At 38.2% G+C, this 21340-nt stretch overlaps 1 protein-coding gene across 1 annotated transcript in view; it reads left to right on the top strand.

Annotated features, from left to right (window-relative positions):
- Window positions 1-14359, top strand: part of LOC136877538 (uncharacterized) — a 60995-nt gene extending 46636 nt beyond the window's left edge. Inside the window, exon 5 of the mRNA XM_067151661.2 lies at window positions 13966-14359. Within this exon, the coding sequence (XP_067007762.2) occupies window positions 13966-14174 (209 nt within the window). The 3' untranslated portion in view covers window positions 14175-14359. The remainder of the gene's footprint in view (window positions 1-13965) is intronic.
- The last annotated feature ends 6981 nt before the right edge of the window (window positions 14360-21340 follow it).

Below are 21340 nucleotides of genomic sequence, written 5' to 3'. Positions count from 1 at the left end.
GCCAACCCATGCTCTTAAGTTAAGATACCCTGGGGCCCCTTTTAGTCGCTTCTTACGACAGGCAGTGGATACTGTGTTATTCTACCACCCCCCACCCACATATGGTTGTATTTTCCAACTGCTTTTGTTACGGAGTCATTTTGTTGTGCTTAGGGAGAATCCTCCAGCATTTGTTAATGTTTTTTTGAGTGCGTATATTGATTGTGTGTCAATGAAGTGCCCATGCACTTATGATAGTCATATCAGAATATAGTTAATTATTTTAAATTAGTGGAGAAGTTATTGGACAACATAAGTGCAGTTCTCATCCATTTAATCCTTTCCAGAGGGTTAGGTAAGGCTTATAGTGGATGTACACAGCTTCATGTACACATCCTGGGAGAGAAGAGAAAATGATAATACTGTATCTAAATTCAAGGGATCAGTTTGTTGAACTCCAGTGCCCAAATTGCGGTAATTTCCCTTAGTTATTTTAATATTTCAAATGATGTCCAATTTGGGGTAAGTATTTCAGTACTGGTACTGTAATATTATTTGGGCAACCAATGTGAATTTTAGAGTAAAATCAGGATATTTCATAGTTTCAAGTTCATAGGATCCTCTATGTAGTGATGGCAATTTGGATTCAGAGATTGAGAGTGCAGGGTAAATGATTTTCTGGTGCCTTGTCACAGAATAATGAATGTCCAGCTGAAGAAAACAGACCTGTAAGTGTACTGAGAGGCCTGCATTGATATGCAGAGCAGAGACATGGGCAGTAGTGAAGTTGCTATGCCAGAGGCTGGAGGTAGTGGAAATGAAAATGCAGCACTGGGATGTGTGGACTGAATCAAGAATGTCATACGGAGCTGTGTTAAAGTGACTGAAATAACTAAAAGAAAGCCCATGCGAGTAAACTGCTCTGGTATCTATATATAAAATCCATGATTCTGTAGGTCATTCACAGAAAACGACAATGTTTCTACAGCTGAAATTGGTACCAGTTATAGTTTTTACATCTTCTTTACAAAAAAAAAATTACAATGAACTTCTCACAGCTACGGCTTTCATATTTTTAAAAGAAATATGCTGATATGGTTTGAACAGTCAAAATGATCAAGAATTAAAGTCACATGAAATTACGGAAATACAGGTGAATGGAAAGAAAGATTGGAGAAGCTGTAGACTATGATGGATGTACCTAGTTACAAGCAGCATAAGACAATGTCCCCTGACCTGGAATGCAGTGATGGAAGAATAGTGGAAGAAAAGAATGAGGAGAAACCATATTCACCATGACCTCGCTGTATATCAGTGAAGGATTATTATGATAAAAATTGTTCATCAAAACAAAACTACATATTTACTTCTCTTCTTGTTGGTCCACCAGTTTTTCTTCAGATTCTGATATATTATATACAGTAAAACCTCGTTAATTCAAAGTCACCGGGCGAGTTGGCCGTGAGCGTAGAGGCGCGTGGCTGTGAGCTTGCATCCGGGAGATAGTAGGTTCGAATCCCACTATCGGCAGCCCTGAAGATGGTTTTCCGTGGTTTCCCATTTTCACACCAGGCAAATGCTGGGGCTGTACCTTAATTAAGGCCACGGCCGCTTCCTTCCAACTCCTAGGCCTTTCCTATCCCATCGTCGCCATAAGACCTATCTGTGTCGGTGCGACGTAAAGCCCCTAGCAAAAAAAAAAAAAAAAAAAAAAATTCAAAGTCGGCGGGATGCAAAAATCGGACTTCGAATTAACCGCCAACACGTACTCGGAAATGCCAACCCTTCTTGATTTATGAATTTCTTTTTCCGTATTGACATTTACCAATCTTCTTAAAAGGAAACGGCCAAGAAACTTGCAATTCAAACATCCAGCAACTTTACCAGCCTTAAAAAAGGGAAAGGAACCACCACAGTCTTACGGCATTTGATGGGAGAAAACTCCAGAAGTTAGACCAGAACTGAATCGCACATATATTCCATAATTTAACACTATCAAGCTTATTGATCCATTTCACAATTATAGGAAAGTGCTGTTATTTACAAATGGAACCTATAAAGACCAACATTCGACATATATAAAAAAAGGCAAATTATGGAAATATAATGCAAGAATCAAGGCCAACATGTTTCAGTGTCACTAAACACACTGACTATATTACTAGACATTCAAGTGTTTAAAATTTCTGTAGTAAATGATAAGCATTCAATTTATTAGACATTTGTTTTATATAACACATAATCAACATAATATGAAACTTGTAATTTTATGCAAGAAGGAAATGACATTTAATCTTTAGATTTAAAAGCCAACCATGCACGGCATTTTTAAATACTATCAATATCTGATGTTATATAAGACAAATTGTTATAATATTTTACCACATAACAACGAAAGATCCAAAGCAATAAGTATTTTAGACTTTAAAGTACAATGATTAGACTTTAAAATATATTATGTAAAATATTTTTAGAGGTCAACACGCATTTATATTTTGCCTAAAATAATATCACTCCAGCAATAAGGTATAAAGATGTAACATGATATTTTATTATAATTATCACGCAAGCTTTATTTATCAAATTATACTGATAGTCTATTCACGATTGTACATAAGTATAAAAGGGATTCGATTCAACAGAATAAGCCACAATACCTAAGATAGATGCTTAATCAACTTAAGGATGCATTCTGTCAGCCCAAGGGCATGTATATAATAGACAAAGTTTTGTAATTTTAATTTTTAATTTTAACACAACGCTTAGAAATTTGTAAGTTTTAAGATAAGTTTTTACTGAAAATTATGAAACAATATATCATAAGGTCTTTCAGAGGTATAAGATAGAAATGCAAATGTGATTCTGATATAGCTGAGGAACACCTATGAAGGGTCGAAACCGGTCCTAGATTGTAATACTTTGCAAGAAAATAAATGTATTGATTAGGTGGAATTTTTCTTTCCTTTTAAGAAGAATGCCAACCCTTGCGGCGTCACAATGTATTCCAAGACCCGTTACTGCGTGCAATTAACCCTCAACTGGTGACGTGGTGTCTGACAGACTCCATGTAAGAGATACATGTACACCCCTAAGCACACAATCGGAAGTGAGACTTTTGGTTTGCAGTACCTTTTTATCTCTCTGTCAACAAACGTTTTATCATTAGAGATTCGCCCTCAGTATTATCGTTCTCTCCTCAAAGGGTAGACAAGTTTCCAAGTGGCTTCGTAGACACCACGTCACCAGTTGTGTAACATTTTAATGTGTGGATTCTTAAGTTGTACGAAGTGAACTCATAGCTTTTTAATTTTTGTTCGTAATTCAACAATGGCAGACCGTGCTGGTCCATCTCGACCTATAAGGCCTGAAGGTCCTGGGTTCGAAGATCAAGTAGCACAGTGGTTAGATACAGAATTTAGTGATGTTGAAAATGGTGTGGACAGTGACTTTGCTATTGAAAGTGATCATTGTACTGACTCGGAAGAAGGCACAGGTAGTGAAGGTGAAGATCAAGAATGCACAGAACAGCATTATTACTATGGTAAAAAAAAAAAAAAAAACGTTATAAATGGTCCGCTAAAGAACCTACTAGAAATGTACGCAACCCAAGTCACAACATAATTCGGTTACCTGCGTTACGTGCTCAAGCAAGAATTGGCAATCAAATAGAACCTAAAACTGCCTGGGATTTTATATTTTCCAGGGAGATGGTGCAACTTATAGTTCAATAGACTAATTTCAAAATGCGGAATATGAGACAGAAATATAAACGCATGGATCGTTCCGAAATTGTCGACACTGATGACATGGAATTTGAAGCTCTTTTAGTTATACTTCTCTACACTGCTTCTTTCAAATCAAACAATGAAGATATTTCTGCAATGTAAACCAGTTATCAAAAGTAATATTTCTGTTCATTTACGAAGTTTCACAAGGTATGTATGGCATGTCTTTTGATCACTTTTTAATTTGAACACTTAGGCCACTTTTGCTCCAAAGGGTTTTCTTGAGATTAGTGAAAACATGCAAACAAATATAATATGTGATTCGGGTGTGTATTGGACGAAAAAGAAATCAAATAAGACAAATTATAAATATTTGTAATATTTTGAGTATTTTGAAAGTGCAAAAATTAGTGCATTGCAGGTTTTTGTAGTTTCAGTGAATGTGTGATAAACTTAAGTTTTCTGAAATGATTCTGTTTCAGTATGTGTAGGAAAGTAGTTTTTGAGCCATTCGTATGCATATGAGGGACGATGATGCAATCTAAGTTGAAACCTAGATTTCTTCTTCATAAAGTGATATACATTTGGATTCAGAATTTTTTACAATTTTTGGTGCAATGGAGTTGGTAATAAAATGTGTTAAACCATTCGTCAAGATATGCGTTTTCAATATAAAATGAATAAACCTCACCTTAATGAAATGTGATTCCATTAAAAAAGCTCAAATTATAGAAGTCTCTCAGACACCATGTCACCAGTTATGTTCCTTCCGGAATACTGCACTGCCAAGGATCATATAAGCAACACAGAACATTTCCCGGCTGGCAATTCTCTCCTTTAAAACTATAAGTCCGTTTGGCCTCAGCATTAAAAAAATAAATCCTAGAGAACAGACTAATTGCAGAAACAGGAACTATGATCCCCGAACTCCAATTTGGTTTCATGAAAGGAAGAGGGACATTACATGCAGTCAAGAATCTCTTGGACAATATACGTGAATCAATGAGGTGGTCAAAGGGGAAATTTTATGTAATCTTTGTAGACTTTAAAAAGGCTTTTGACCTCTTAGACAGAGAAATACTCCTTAGAAAACTAGCGAATATGATTGGAGCAGACAACCCACTAACCATAGCCATAAACAACATCCTTGCTTACAACAGGGTCACGATACAAGATGGCAAAGCGTCCTCAGCAGCCATTATACAAAGCAACGGGGTACTTCAAGGGGACCCCCTTAGTCCGATACTATTTAACATAGCCTTAGCAGATATCTCAAATATCATCCACAAAACATCGGTTGTGATGTACCAGTATGCAGATGACATAGCAATAGGATCGAACAACAGAGATGACCTACAAGCTGTAATGGATAAACTCGATAAGTATGCCGACATGAATAGTCTCATAATCAACAGAAATAAAACAGTGCAAATGGTTTTCCGGAAAGGAGGGAGAATAGCAGCAAATGACAAGATAACAAGCAGTGAAACAGCCCTGGAAGTTGTGAATTCATTCAAATACTTGGGAATTACGCTCCAGCCCTCTTCTACTTCTTTCAGAATTCATATAAGAGAAAGGTCATTGGCAGCCATAAGAAATATGTATGATTTGAAGGAACCCACTAAACTGTCTCTAAATACAGCCATGACGCTGTTCTATGCAAAGGTTCTACCTGCCCTGACATACGGTTTGGAGCTAATTTGGGAACATCTAACTCTATCTGACCTTAGAGTTATTGAGAATGTCAAGGCTAGATTCTTGAAAAGAATTTTGGGTATTTCCAAAATGTCACAGTCAAGACTTGCTTATGAGCTAGCCAGAGAAACCTTCCTTATGGAAGACATAAGAATGAGACTACAATTACCCTCCACACGACAAGAACAGGAACTACTTCATATTAGACTAAGAAAACGAGCGGAAATTGACTTGGAATTCTACGGGACGGACGCAATGATTAATCGAAGCTGGACTGGGCCGAACAACGAACTGAGGAGTGCTCTGAATAGACTGGCCATACATGGTTTCCATCACAAACTGTGCGTACGACCGGGTTTTCATGACCCATCTGTGCAGTGCGTGTGCGTGTTATGTAACAAACGATGTGAACGATACCATTTTAGTGTATGCAGCAAAAGAACAGCTTCCTTATTGGATTACTCTAAAATGTAATGCACATTTGTGCGCTATTTCTTCTTATTATTAAAAAAATAAAACAAACAAACAATGCAGTTTCATCGGCATTGACAACATTGTTTGGTGCGTACGAATTGATTGTAGGCTATATATATTTTTTTTTTTTTTTTTTTTTTTTTTTTTTGCTAGTTGCTTTACGTCGCACCGAAATTGTAGGCTATAAACCACGCATCGCCAGTGTTTGCGAATTCCACCTCTCCGCACACTGCCTGCTACACGATATGACTGTAGTGATATTGTGACGTTCCTAAAAACGCCGAATACAAAATAATTACGATTCCGCTCGAACATAGCAGACATGAAGCACACTGTAGACACGCCAAAGTACGTTAGGTGAAAGTGCGCAAAGTTACCGTTTATGTTCCGGAAGATGAGTTCTTTCATGACGCGGAAAAATTTTGAATTTAAATTACTCTGTAAAATACTATTTTTTCCAAAATGTAAAGGCAGTTTCGAATTAAAAGTCTGAATTTTGGTAACGGGACCAACATTGTTCTTCGAATTACGAATTATCCGTATTTCTAATTAAACGATTTAAATAACATGCAAAACCATACCTCATGTGTGCGGGAACGAGAGCTGCTTCCAATTAGGAGAGATTTTGAATTGACCGATTTCGAATTACCGAGGTTCTACTGTATACCATCAGCCAGTTTTTTGGCTTTGACAAAGGAAAGCTTATTGAAAATTGATTCCTGTTTGTACTAGTTCTGTGTTTTTGTTAACCCATTCACCATTGGCCTTTTAATTCTCCCACTGGTGCTTGCACATTACCCGATAGGGCTTGTGAATTCACTTCGCATTTAACTGCATAACAATTCTTATTGTTCGTCATTTTTGTGATATTTTTATGAACCTAAAACTACAGTGATTGTGAATCATTCTTTTATGTCCTTGGAAAGTGATAGACTTCTTCAGTATTTATAGTTTTATCTCAAACAATTTTGAAAGTTAATTGCAAGAAAATTTCAATAATAGTTAACATTTTTGTTCAGACTGTACAGTATATACAGTCACACATTTCTGCTTGCATTATGAAAGAAACGCATGTAGAGTTCAATGTCAGCAATATCATTTTCTCGTTCTTGAGCGAATGTGCTGGCTAGCGTCTTGCTATAAAGTACAAAAGCAAACAGTTGCATTCTGACACATTTGTAATTAAGATATAGACCTATAAATAGCACATGCAATTACACAAGTAATATAGGTACTCTGAATATTTAGAATAGATCACTCATAACTATGACTTCAAGAAGCAAAGGCATGTTTAGTGGTTTGCATCATGTAGCGAGTATTAGTGACACGAAAATGACTGCAGACTTTGTTGAAAATCTACTAGAATAAAGACGGTGATATTAATTTCAACCTTCATAACAAGATTCAGAAAACAGTATTGGAGAAGCAGTTATTTCAAGTAGCAAAGAACGAAGGAGATAAATAGGTATGTTTCTGCAAGGTCAAGGGAGAAGTCGGATATCTGGAGTGCAGTCAACAACGGCCAAAATATAAAACCTCATAGATACACTGATGGAACGGCGGATGCTCTAACACATACAGAACTAACTGAAGTGGTATAAGTAATTCTTCCTTCACATGTTAGCTACTTACAATAGCCTGATTATTCGGAAAGCCCTAAATGTGGGGGAGAGAATGAAATGTTTTGATGTCAACAAAAATCTTCTAAATAACTCAGTATGAGGTAATGTACATCTGTATAACACAAAAAAAATAATAACATAGAAACTTCTTTCTCATTTTACATTAACCAGTTCTCTGTTATTGAAAACAAATCATTGAGCAGAAATTTCCCACTGTACGTTATGGACATAGATTTACCGCAAATTGTTTTGATCAAACATTCCTTGTATTTTACTGAATGTTTCAGAAAAAATACCTTTCTTGAAATACTAATAAAATGTATTTGTATATTAATATTACATGTTGAGGTCAGTACGGTATGTCCCACAACACAGGTTGAAGCAGCACACGGTCTGACAGAACAGCTCCATCTGCTATGTCCCATCAACACAAGGGGGCATAAAAATAAATCAGTGAAGCCTTTTAAGCTGGAAGAGAGGCATTTCATCTCCAAGATTCCATCCACAGACAAGAGAAAATATGCTAGCTGGAGATGTATGTGTTGTGTCAGGAAAAAAGTGTTAGGAAAGACGCACGAACAATATGCGCTGCCTGCAAAAATGGACCCCTGTGCTTCAACCTGTGTTGTGGGACATACCGTACTGACCTCAAAATGTAATATTAATATACAAATACATTTTACATCAAGGTTTCAACTTAGATTGCATCATCGTCCCTCATATGCATACGAATGGCTCAAAAACTACTTTCCTACACATACTGAAACAGAATCATTTCAGAAAACTTAAGTTTATCACACATTCACTGAAACTACAAAAACCTGCAATGCACTAATTTTTGCACTTTCAAAATACTCAAAATATTACAAATATTTATAATTTGTCTTATTTGATTTCTTTTTCGTCCAATACACACCCGAATCACATATTATATTTGTTTGCATGTTTTCACTAATCTCAAGAAAACCCTTTGGAGCAAAAGTGGCCTAAGTGTTCAAATTAAAAAGTGATCAATAGACATGCCATACATACCTTGTGAAACTTCGTAAACGAACAGAAATATTACTTTTGATAACTGGTTTACATTGCAGAAATATCTTCATTGTTTGATTTGAAAGAAGCAGTGTAGAGAAGTATAACTAAAATAGCTTCAAATTCCATGTCATCAGTGTCGACAATTTCGGAACGATCCATGCGTTTATATTTCTGTCTCATATTCCGCATTTTGAAATTAGTCTATTGAACTATAAGTTGCACCATCTCCCTGGAAAATATAAAATCCCAGGCAGTTTTAGGTTCTATTTGATTGCCAATTCTTGCTTGAGCACGTAACGCAGGTAACCGAATTATGTTGTGACTTGGGTTGCGTACATTTCTAGTAGGTTCTTTAGCGGACCATTTATAACGTTTTTTTTTTTTTTTTTTTTTTTTTACCATAGTAATAATGCTGTTCTGTGCATTCTTGATCTTCACCTTCACTACCTGTGCCTTCTTCCGAGTCAGTACAATGATCACTTTCAATAGCAAAGTCACTGTCCACACCATTTTCAACATCACTAAATTCTGTATCTAACCACTGTGCTACTTGATCTTCGAACCCAGGACCTTCAGGCCTTATAGGTCGAGATGGACCAGCACGGTCTGCCATTGTTGAATTACGAACAAAAATTAAAAAGCTATGAGTTCACTTCGTACAACTTAAGAATCCACACATTAAAATGTTACACAACTGGTGACGTGGTGTCTACGAAGCCACTTGGAAACTTGTCTACCCTTTGAGGAGAGAACGATAATACTGAGGGCGAATCTCTAATGATAAAACGTTTGTTGACAGAGAGATAAAAAGGTACTGCAAACCAAAAGTCTCACTTCCGATTGTGTGCTTAGGGGTGTACATGTATCTCCTACAAGGAGTCTGTCAGACACCACGTCACCAGTTGAGGGTTAATTGCACGCAGTAACGGGTCTTGGAATACATTGTGACGCCGCAAGGCTTGGCATTTCCGAGTACGTGTTGGCGGTTAATTAGAAGTCCGATTTTTTCATCCCGCCGACTTTGAATTAACGAGGTTTTACTGTATATAATATATCAGAATCTGAAGAAAAACTGGTGGATCAACAAGAAGAGAAGTAAATATGTAGTTTTGTTTTGATGAACAATTTTTATCATAATAATCCTTCACTGATATACAGCGAGGTCATGGTGAATATGGTTTCTCCTCATTCTTTTCTTCCACTACTCTTCCATCACTGCATTCCAGGTCAGGGGACATTGTCTTATGCTGCTTGTAACTAGGTACATCCATCATAGTCTACAGCTTCTCCAATCTTTCTTTTCATTCACCTGTATTTTATTAGTATTTCAAGAAATTTATTTTTTCCGAAACATTCAGTAAAATACAAGGAATGTTTGATCAAAACAATTTGCGGTAAATCTATGTCCATAACGTACAGTGGGAAATTTCTGCTCAATGATTTGTTTTCAATAACAGAGAACTGGTTAATGTAAAATGAGAAAGAAGTTTCTATGTTATTATTTTTTTTGTGTGTTATACAGATGTACATTACCTCATACTGAGTTATTTAGAAGATTTTTGTTTAATGAAAGTGTTACATGAGGACAAATGGTAGATTCCCTTGAGGCACCTACTTCAGTTTTGCCATTTCAGAAAATTTACCACCTGTTGATATTATCTCTGAACACTGTCCCATATACAGTAAAACTTTGCTTAGACATTTGTGCTGAAGACTAAATTTTTAAAAAATGTACTATTAAATATGCCAATAAAAACTATCCAACAAAGATGGAAACAACTTGATGCTGTTTCTTACATGCATGCATTTTACGTCGTGTATGTACGGATACAGTGAAACCATTTCTGAAGATGAGGAAAAAAAATATTAAAAAGTGTGAAAAACAAGAGAGAAAAGTATGAAAACATTTGCACTAGGGCCGGTAAAAGTATCAATATATTATTGCTTGTCGCATACTTTTTAAAACAAATGTTATGTTGAACATTAAACACTGTTTTCTAGTCACACTCTTTGACCATGAATTATTCGGAGGTTACATTTTCCCATGCGCAAGAGAATGGCTTTAGCCACCATCTTGAATGCAACAACATTTTGGCAATACCCAGACCGACTGGAGTGAAAGGTGCAAGTTTCAACTTTCATGCCACCTCTACAGTTTAAAGATGTAGATGCCTGTCAACTTTGTGAAAGATTTTAATTTTGTATTCATTAGTAAGCAATTTCATGACTTCTTCCATATTAGTTACTAGGCTATCCCAAGACAAAAATGCACCATGGTAGTCAACTTCACGCGATTATGCTCCTGAGCCCCTGATCCGTAGGCAGGCTACAATTATTCACTACCCTTTGCTGTATCACTCAACACAAAATAAACTTTGAACTTCCACGAACCTACTACACTGGCGTAGCAGGCGGAGAGGTGATACTCCCACATGGCGCATCCCAGGTGGCGGATAGGGGGGTCCTAACCAGCTTGCCGGTGGACTTGAGAGAAATAAAATACCTCTCGTGGACCAAACACACAACACCCTGTGGTGGGGGCCGCAGATGAAGAATACACCCACGGTATCCCCTGCCTGTCGTAAGAGGCAACTGAAAGGGGCAACCAAGGGATGATCGAATTAGAACCATGAGACTACTTATAATTAGTAACACCATGGGTCGCTTTTACTTGCGCATAGTACCACTGTGTTAGGTACAAAATAGGTTTGTGATTAGTAGCAACAGAGTGCGTTGCTGGCTTTTACAGTACCTGTGATTAGTACCACTACATGAACGACACCATGGGTGAGCTACACCCTGGTTGTGGCTTGCCTTCGATTAGTACCCACTATATGAGGAACACCATGGTATAGTGCAGGGTCCCTGTGGTTAGTACATTATGTGATGAACACCCTAGGTGAGTAGTGAGTAGAACCATAATGTATGGAATTTCCCCTCTTTTCATTAGTACCGCAACATGACAAATACCATGGTTCTACTTTCCTAGCGATAAGTACCATTATGACGGGCAGCTGATTTGGATTTTGGACCCCTTTACTACAAGCATCATCGGTTCAGTATTGTGCTATAGAAGCAGTGCCTTGGTCAGCAATACTATTGTTTTCCATCAGGTTTTGTGAACATGAGGCATTGCGGGTCATATCCACTGATTGTTTTAAATTCATGTCCATTCATTCTTCGTCCTCACGTTTTGAATTCTGGTCAGCGGAGGATTTTGGACTTCTAATTTGTCATGACATTTTGTCTCATTTCGTACCATTAGGTGCCGATGACCTAGATGTTAGGCACCTTTAAACAGCAAGCATCATCATAAATTTTTAACTTTTGACTGGAATGCGAAAATCAAGCACAAACAGGCTTACTGGGTTATTCAGCTATCTCACTTCTAACTTCTTAATGAGGAATGCACTAATGAGGTTTCACTGTACCTCCATCTCCATAAAGAAAGAACTCGTAAGTAATGGAAAGAATCAAAAAGTCATGTTGAGACTTAAGAGCACCAGCCTCGTGGTGCATGTTATTCACAGATGACATCGTACTATATACAAAGCATGCTTTTAAGTATTGTTTTTAAATATGGCCCGGTGCAGCGCTTTGGTCGTCATTCAGAGCATGCGCGCTCAATACATACATCTGTAGGCTAGCCACAAACTCCATTATGAAAGAATTTGCCCGTATTTACATTTGTTCGTGCGCATTGAAAATGTGTCTGATAAATAACAGTCCTGCCGAGTGTGAAGTATGCGCTATGATTCGTTTTCTAAATGTAAAGATGTGAAAGCTGTTGAAATTCATTGGCAGATTAGTGAAGTGTATGGAGAACATACTATGAGTGAAGGAATGGTAAGAGAATGGGTTTTCGCCAGGCTCATCATTAAGGCACTGGCCTTCTGACCCCAACTTGGCAGATTCAATCCTTGCTCAGTCCGGTACTATTAGAAGGTGCTCGGATACATCAGCCTCATGTTGGTAGATTTACTGGCACTTAAAAGAACTCCTGCGGGACTAAATTCCGGCACCTCAGTGTCTCCGAAAAACGTAAAAGTAGTTAGTGGGACATAAAGCTAATAACAAAAATATAGAGAATAGGTTAGAGCATTTAAAGGAGGCCATACTAATGTCCAAGACGAGTAGCATAGTGGGCGACCAAAAATGCTTTCAGTTGATGCAAAGAGTCCAAGAAAACAGACGCTTTATGATTTTGTCATTAAGTTAAAAGTTGCCTAAAATTCCAAGGAGTGTTCTTCATGAAATTGTCAGGACGCTTAGATTATCGGAAGTTCTGCTCATGCTGGGTACCGAGGATGCTGACAGGTTTCACAAAACTAAGTGCGTAGGTAGTGCTTTGACTTTCCTTGAGCAGTACAGTAATGAAGGTGATGCGTTCCTAAGCCAAATTTTCACTGGCAATGAACCATAAGTGGCTTATGGTACGCTGGAATCATAACAGCAATTCATGGAATAGAGACACTCAACATCACCCAAGAAAGTGAAGTGCAATCAAACAATTTCATCTTGCAATCTCATGTGCACTGTGTTTTGGGATAGGCAGGTTGTGTTGCTTGTGCATATTTTGCACCAGGATGACACGATAAATGTGAGCCCTTACGTAAACTCTGTTGTGTAATCCAAAACAAACGGCATGATATGCTCAGAAGAAGGATTCTTTTGCTTCGTGACTGCACGACCTTGCATGGCTAATCGAACCAGAGACCTCATTGCTTCATTTGGTTGGGAACAATTTGATCATTTTCCGTATAGTCCTGACCTAGCACCTAGTGACTACCACTTGCTCCTGCACTTGAAAAAGCATTTAGAAGGTCAGCACCATGACGATGATGGCCTAAAAACGACTGCAATGGCTGGCACATCAGGTGGCAGACTTCCATGAGTATGGAATTCAGAAGCTGTTTTCATGATATGACAAGTGCCTTAATATTCCTAGAACTTATGTTGAGAAGTAGTTTAAAGTACAGGCTTACGCGTAGTTTAAAGTACAAGCTTAAGCGTAAAAAGAATTGCTTTAAACAAAATTACTTTTTTCTATGAAAATGAAATGGCGTATGGCTTTTAGTGCAGGTCTTTAGCTTTGACTCCCGTAGGTGACCTGTGCGTCATGATGAGGATGAAATGATGAACAACACATACACCCAGCCCCCGTACCAGCAAAATTAACCAATGATGGTTAATATTCCCGGGACCCCTGTGACCAAAGGCCAGCACGCTAACCATTTAGCCATGGAGCCGGACTACTTTTTTCTATAACAAAACAGTACAGTACTTACCCTAAAAAACATACTTCGTACCACAAGTAGAAAACAGCTTGGATGTGAAGACTTACATAACTTGATATCTATTGCATATTGTAATTGGTTTTATATTTTATTCATTGATGAGAAATGTCACTTGTTTTTTTTTGGTTTTTTTTCCAGTGGCTGTTATCCTTCAATGTGCCATTATCTATGGTTGTTTGCTGGAGGTGAAGGGCATTTCTAATGTTACTGAAAAATCCAGTTCGCACGTTGGTGATTACAACACAGTTGCAGACCATAAAAAAACTTGGAAAAAGGAGTCGGATGCAATTCCAGCAGTTTTTTCTCACGTACAGGATGCCAAGCAAGCAGATTCCCCAGGAGTATGATACTTCACCTCTTTCTATAGAATTTTTATACATATGATTCCTTACACGTTATATCAAGGTTTTTTAACTCATCTTTTCAAAGGAATACAAGGAAAATTAATGTGCAATTTTTTATAATAGGTATTTTATAAAGATTGATGGAAATATTATATAAAATATAGTGAAATAAATATTTTCGTTTTTAATGTTTGTCCTTTCATCCCTTTAAAATGTAGTGCTATCAAGTCTACCCTACAAGGGAAGTGACACATCCTTAATGCCACAACTAACCTTAAAACTTTAGTGACATAACTGATGTGCTGTGAGAAGACCTTGTGCAAAAAATTACCTGCCTATTTCCATTGCAAGGCCCTGAAATAAACACCTGTATTACACTTAACCTGCAAGTACCCAGGACTGGTTTGCGAGACCACATCAGGTGGTAACAGTGATTGTTTTCTCATTTATAGCAACCTGAAGAAAGCGCCATATTCTATAACGGAATCTATTATTGGTGCAAACGTTGTTGAAGGAGAATATTAGTTTACCACTGGCTACAAAATCACATGATTTGCAACACATTGTAGTTTTTGCGCGGTCTGGCTGACCAGACATAGGTATCAGCATTACGTTATTGCTTCCACAGTCAGAAGTTCGCATAAGCGAATGCCGCTGATGAAAATTTTTAGTGTAGTTAGGGATTGAATCGAGAATGCAGTGATGAGTTATAAGCATTAGTCATTACGAATGTGGACTTTGTTTTTGTTGAAAGTAATATTAAGTCTTGTGCCAGATCCTAGGATTACATCTTTATCATATGGTCAGCAAATTACTTGTATTTTCGGACTTGTCTACTATTTTTCCTTATATTTTCATGTTAACTATGTCCTGTTATGCCCTTATATTGTTATATAATAATTAATCATCCCCTGTATTTTTTCTGCATTACTTGATTTTACATTCCAATGAGATTTTTAAAGGAGTCATCTCATCCATTAATTAAATACTTAATACAAAAAATGTGTACGATGTTTCTTGTTAATGTGCATATGTTATACTTCAATATATTCATATCATGGGGTGTATGGTTTAATTTTGGACCCATTTTAATAATTCAGTTGTTCATAGTATGCAAAAATATATATAGAGAGGTCTGTCAGACCGGACCTGCGTATGTATATTCTTGAAATATGGCCTGGGTAACTGAGGGGTAATAGCAATAGAAAAGTGATACTACAGGTTGGATTGCACAGCCCTCACTGTGTACAAGTCAGGAGTAGAGCAGTGAAGAGAAACCGTGAGTGAGCAGAGGTCAGTAGTACAAATGGATGGTTATGGAGTCACTATCAGTAAGATTTTGAAGGCTGTTTAAAATAGTACTACCTTTACGTTAAGTTTCACAGAACAAGACTTTGTAAATCCTGTTAATATCATTGAGTTAGTGATGAGTTATTTCTGTTAGAAAGATAATTTGTTTTCAAGAAACATAACCACTCAAGAAAAGGAGCATATGGTATTGTATATGTTCCTCACATTTTATAATTTATCAAACCTCATTTCAGTTATTATTTATTCATTTCCTGTTTCCAGTCTTCTCGTCGGGGTTGTCACTTGAGGCCCTCCACTGTGTTCTATCTCTCTACCACTCCCTTTCTCCAATATTTCTATAATCTATTATTGGTGCAAACGTTGTTGAAGGAGAATATTAGTTTACCACTGGCTACAAAATCACATGATTTAAACAACAACAACAAGCAAGCAAGCAGTTTATTCCTCTCTTCTCTATACTTTCCTTCAGCATATTCATCCTACCCTTGCATTCCTCTTATTATTTTCCCTGTAAATACTCGCTTTAGAACTCTATCCTCTTCATTCTCATCATGTCCATACCCTTTCAGCTTACTTACTCTATCACAGGACCTCTGCATGCAATGTGCACGGTGCAAAAGACTACTTTGCTTGGTTGACCAGAATGCAGACCCCCACTGCTCGATTTGGAGCAATAGCGCTGTGTCTCTCTTTCCCCACGCCTACCTCGCTCGTTCCCCCGTCTCCCTCTTCCTCACTTGCTCTGTAGCGCTCCAAATCCAAGCCGAGTAGCCTAGAGACAAAGCGTTGGTCCGAGCCGAGTGGCACCAATGCACTGTGCACAGGAACTCAGCGCCACAGTTTACACGTGTAAGATTTTGGGTGTTTGAGAAGCCCTGCTCTATCATGTCTTGCAGTTTAGGGAATCCAGTTCTCTCTTATTTCTATATTTCTGATTTTAACCTTTTGTGCTTTACCAATTATTCCTGTAAGGAATTTCATCTTGGCTGGTTGGATACTTCACGGTGTGGGTTACTGTAGTCACGCCCTAGTTCGTGAACCGTGGGCAATGGCTAAGTGGTCCTGAGAGTCAAGATACCAGTTGCTATAGAATGGGAGTGGGCATCTCGGACATATTCTGAGTCATGGCCGTCCTTGTGCTCAGGCGGCTAGGACTATACAATTCAGCGGTGGTCCATAACCCGTTAGAGGAGAGATCCTCACTTGGACTATGTGCAAGTAGGGTAGCATCCTGCTTCATGAATTTACCGACCTCAGTACATTTTAAGCAAGCCTTGGACCCATGGGAGTAACGGAGTCCCACTCCCATTTGACAGGCGAGGGACTCCTTGGAAACAACTTGACGAACGAAATAGAATTCGATAGGTAGCTATGAATATTAATGGGGCTTATGGAAGAAAGAAAGTAGAATACTGGCTGAGTCAGCAAAGAGGATGCATCTGGATGTGCTAGGAGCAAGTGATATTTGGGTAACGGGAGGTAACGAGGAAGAGATAGGAGATAATAAAGTGTACTTGACGGGTGTTAGAAAGGGAAGGGCAGAGTCTGGGGTAGGGCTCTTTATCAGGAATACCATTGCACGCAACATAGTTTCTGTTAGGCACGTAATTGAGCGAATGATGTGGGTAGATTTGTCAGTTGGAGGAATTAGGACTAAAATTGTCTCCGTATATTCACCATGTGAGGGTGCAGATGAGGATGAAGGTGACAAGTTTTATGAAGCATTGAGTGACATCATGGTCAGGGTCAACAGCAAGGATAGAATAGTGCTAATGGGCAATTTAAATGCGAGAGTTGGGAATAGAACTGAAGGATACGAAAGGGTGATTGGTAAATGTGGGGAAGATATGGAAGCTAATGGGAATGGGAAGCGTTTGCTGGACTTCTGTGCTAGTATGGGTTTAGCAGTTACAAATACATTCTTCCAGCATAAGGCTATTCACCGCTACACATGGGAGGCTAGGGGTACCAGATCCATAATAGACTATATCTTAACCGATTTCAAATTCAGGAAATCTGTTAGGAATGTACGAGTTTTCCGGGGATTTTTTGATGATACAGACCACTGTCTGATTTGTAGTTAACTAAGTATCTCTAGGCCTAGGGTAGAGAAAGTGAAATCTGTCTGCAAAAGAATAAGGGGAGAAAATCTCCAGGACTAGGAAATTAGACAGAAATACATTGATATGATTAGTGAGAAGTTTTGAACAGTAGACAGTAAGCAAGTTCAGGATATAGAAAGTGAATGGGTGGCATACAGGGATGCTGTAGTAGAAACAGCAAGGGAATGCCTAAGAACAACTGTGTGTAAAGATGGGAAAAGGCGAACATCTTGGTGGAATGATGAAGTGAGAGCAGCTTGTAAACGTAAAAAGAAGGCTTATCAGAAATGGCTCCAAACAAGGACTGAGGCAGACAGGGATTTGTACGTAGATGAGAGAAACAGAGCAAAACAAATAGTTGTTGAATCCAAAAGGAAGTCGTGGGCAGATTTTGGTAATAACCTGGAAAGGCTAGGTCAAGCAGCAGGGAAACCTTTCTGGACAGTAATGAAGGGAGGGAAAAAGGAAATGAACAGTGTTTGAGTAATTCAGGTGAACTAATAATAGATCCCAGGAAATCACTGGAGAGGTGGAGGGAATATTTTGAACTTCTCAATGTAAAAGGAAATCATCCTGGTGATGTTGCGAACAGCCAAGCTCATGGGGAGAAGGAAAATGATGTTGGTGAAATTCCACTTGAGAAAGTGGAAAGGGTGGTAAATAAACTCCATTGTCATAAAGCAGCAGGAATAGACGAAATTAGACCTGAAATTGTGAAGTATAGTGGGAAGGCAGGGATGAAATGGCTTCATAGAGCATGGAATGTTGGTAAGGTACGCTGCCGCCTGAACCACGGAGGCTTCTCGCGCAGAGAGACATCGTTTGAAACTGAGTTTACTGACTTCATCATGGTTCATAATACAATCTCAGATGCACTACATATCAACAAAGTATCATTTTCTAACTAAAATATTATATTTTGATTGCTGTGTCCGAATTGCTGGCTGAATGGTCAGCGTTGGGGCCTTCGGTTCAGATGGTCCCTTGTTCAAATCCCGGGGATTTTAATAGTGTTTGATTATATCTTCTGACTCGGGAGCTGGGTGTTTGTGTTTGTTCCAACACTTTCCTCTTCATAAAACACACTACACTAACAACCACCACAGAAACCCGCAATAGTGATTACATCCTTCCATATAAGGCTGGCGTCCGGAAGGGCATCCGGCCGAAAAACTGGGCCAAATCCACATGTGCTGCACAGTTCGTACCCGCGACCCCACAAGCATGTGAAAAGCGGTAGTAGAAGAAGAAGAAGAGGTTTTGTTTGCTTTACGTCGCACCGACACAGATAGTTCTTATGGCGACGATGGGACGGAAGGGCTAGGAGTGGGAAGGAAGCGGCCGTGGCCTTAATTAAGGTACAGCCCCAGCATTTGCCTGGTGTGAAAATGGGAAACCATGGAAAACCATTTTCAGGGCTGCCGACAGTGGAGTTCGAACCTACTATCTCTCGAATACTGGATACTGGCAGCACTTAAGCGACTGCAGCTATCGAGCTCGGTAGAAGAAGAGTTTTTATTGCTGTGATTATTTTTCAATAATCTGGTGCTGGTCCTTTGTAAGGAGCGTGTCACTGTGTTGCAAGAGATGGCAATGGGCAACCATTGTTTACAGCTGTGCTAGGTGCAATCAAGTGGCAATTCATCTAAGGACAAATTGAAAAAAGGAAGAAAGCTATTTCGACTGATGCTACAAAACTGCCCTGATCATTTCCGTCACAGTGACTTACAGTAGGCTAGTTATTATTATTATTATTATTATTATTATTATTATTATTATTATTATTATTATGCTTTTACGGCTGCATTGGACCATTGTAGTCAATTTCTGTCTGGTCTTCTATGATTTTTTATGTTTTTTCTTTTTTTGTTCTTCCAATATTTCTTCATTCTCTCTGATCTTCGTTGTCCTTCTTCTGAAAATACCATTTTAGTTGTTTATCTTTTATCACATTTTGGTAGTAATCTAATATTACTATTCTTCAATTTATTTACTTTGTTTGATTTATTCTTTAAATCTTCCAGTGTTATGTCTAATTCTTTCATGTCTTCTTTTATTTCTTTTATCCAGACAGGTTGTTGTTTTTGTTTCCAAAGCTTTTCCAAAATTCTGCATATTAACCTGTCTTGAGGTGTTGTCAGCAGATGACCAAAGAATGATATTCTCTTCTTTCTTATGAAATCTGTTATAGGTTCTATTTCCTGATATACTGCTGCATTTGGGGTGATACGCCATTCTCCTTCTTTTTGGTACTTCTTATTAATGCATGTTCTTACTATTCTTTTTTCTATTTTAAAAATGTTGTCCATGTTATTCTTTTGCTTTAGTTTAAATAATGTTTCACTTCCATAAGTTATTTCAGGTTGGACTACAGTCATATAATGATTCCATTTTGTATTTATTGACAAACATTTCTTGTTATACTTTGTATGTATTTCTGGTTACATTTTGGGCTCTGGATAATTTATTCATTCTCTCTGCCCAAGAATTTTTTTTATTTAAATTGTATGTTGTAGTTTCCCCAAGGTATTTAAATTGTTTTACAATTTATATTTCTTTCCCATACATCAGAACACTGCTTATTAAAAGGGGATCTATTGCCATTATTTTAGTTTTTTCCAATGAAATTGTTAATCCTATTTATATATTTTTTTTTTTTTTCGCGAGGAGTCTGTGGGGCTCCTGAAATGCCTGGGCCCGCCTGCATTGCAGGCCCCAACGTTATGCCCCTGTTTCTGGGTGATTTCTGACAAAAGAGTAGTGTTACGAAAGTTATGGGAACTTTGGGCTGAGAAAATTTGAGAGTAAGTAGACGACTTGTTCTACTCACAATAAGAAGGACCGGTCTGAGGGAATTTTGCATGCATAGGATAAATGTGTTAATTTACCGTTGATTTCTAAGGCAGACTTAACATCTTGGACACCTCCGTGACGCATAGGTGAATCGAGTAGATACAGATGGCAGTAATTCAGAGCCATATGAAGTTAAAATCGAGAAAGTTGTCGAGATATATATATACATACACGCACCTGCATACACCGGGTAGGGTCTGACACATCCCACTCTGAAGAGTCTAGTGTCAGACCTAAGACGAAACGCTGATTAATAGAGCAAACGCCTGAAAAGCCCTACATCTAATTTTTGATCTGATCTGATATATATATCACCAATTTCACGCTCCATGTTGCCAATGTTCCATTGATGCATAACAAGAGCTATAAGTTCACACACCACAGGCAATGCAAATTTCTCGGAATTCGTATTCGCATGAACTTTTTAGTCCAAAAGTTATCAACCTTGCACAATTTCATGGAGTGTGCACACACCCCTCTACTGAACCGAGCACGTTTAAACAGGTGGAATGCAGCGGCGAGTGGAATTTTTAACGGTGGTAAAGGTAGTTCAGTAGACTTAATTCGCCACATGCCGTTAGTGACCCTGCTCTTTTCTACTCGCCTCATCACCCACGTAAACCAGGCTAGTCCAGCTGGCCATTTTTGCTCTGCACGTAACATCCCTTTGGCATACGTACTCTACATATTCTGATAGCTGGAAACTTTATTTAAAGAATATGTGGACCTAAAATGTCAAAGATGCAATGATGTAAATAGCTCCGGAGGATCATTCGGCACCTTATTCTTAACTTCTTCCCGACATTTTCCCAGTTACTTGAGTAGGTACTTGATGTGGACATGTTCCAGATTTACGGCCGGATACCCTTGCTGGCACCAACCCTATACAGAGGGATATATTCA

This window comes from Anabrus simplex, chromosome 7, assembly GCF_040414725.1.
Source record: "Anabrus simplex isolate iqAnaSimp1 chromosome 7, ASM4041472v1, whole genome shotgun sequence".
NCBI classification, from domain to species: Eukaryota; Metazoa; Arthropoda; class Insecta; order Orthoptera; family Tettigoniidae; genus Anabrus; species Anabrus simplex.
The sequence above is the reverse complement of the archived record's forward strand: the minus strand, read 5'-3'. Positions and strand labels throughout refer to the sequence as shown.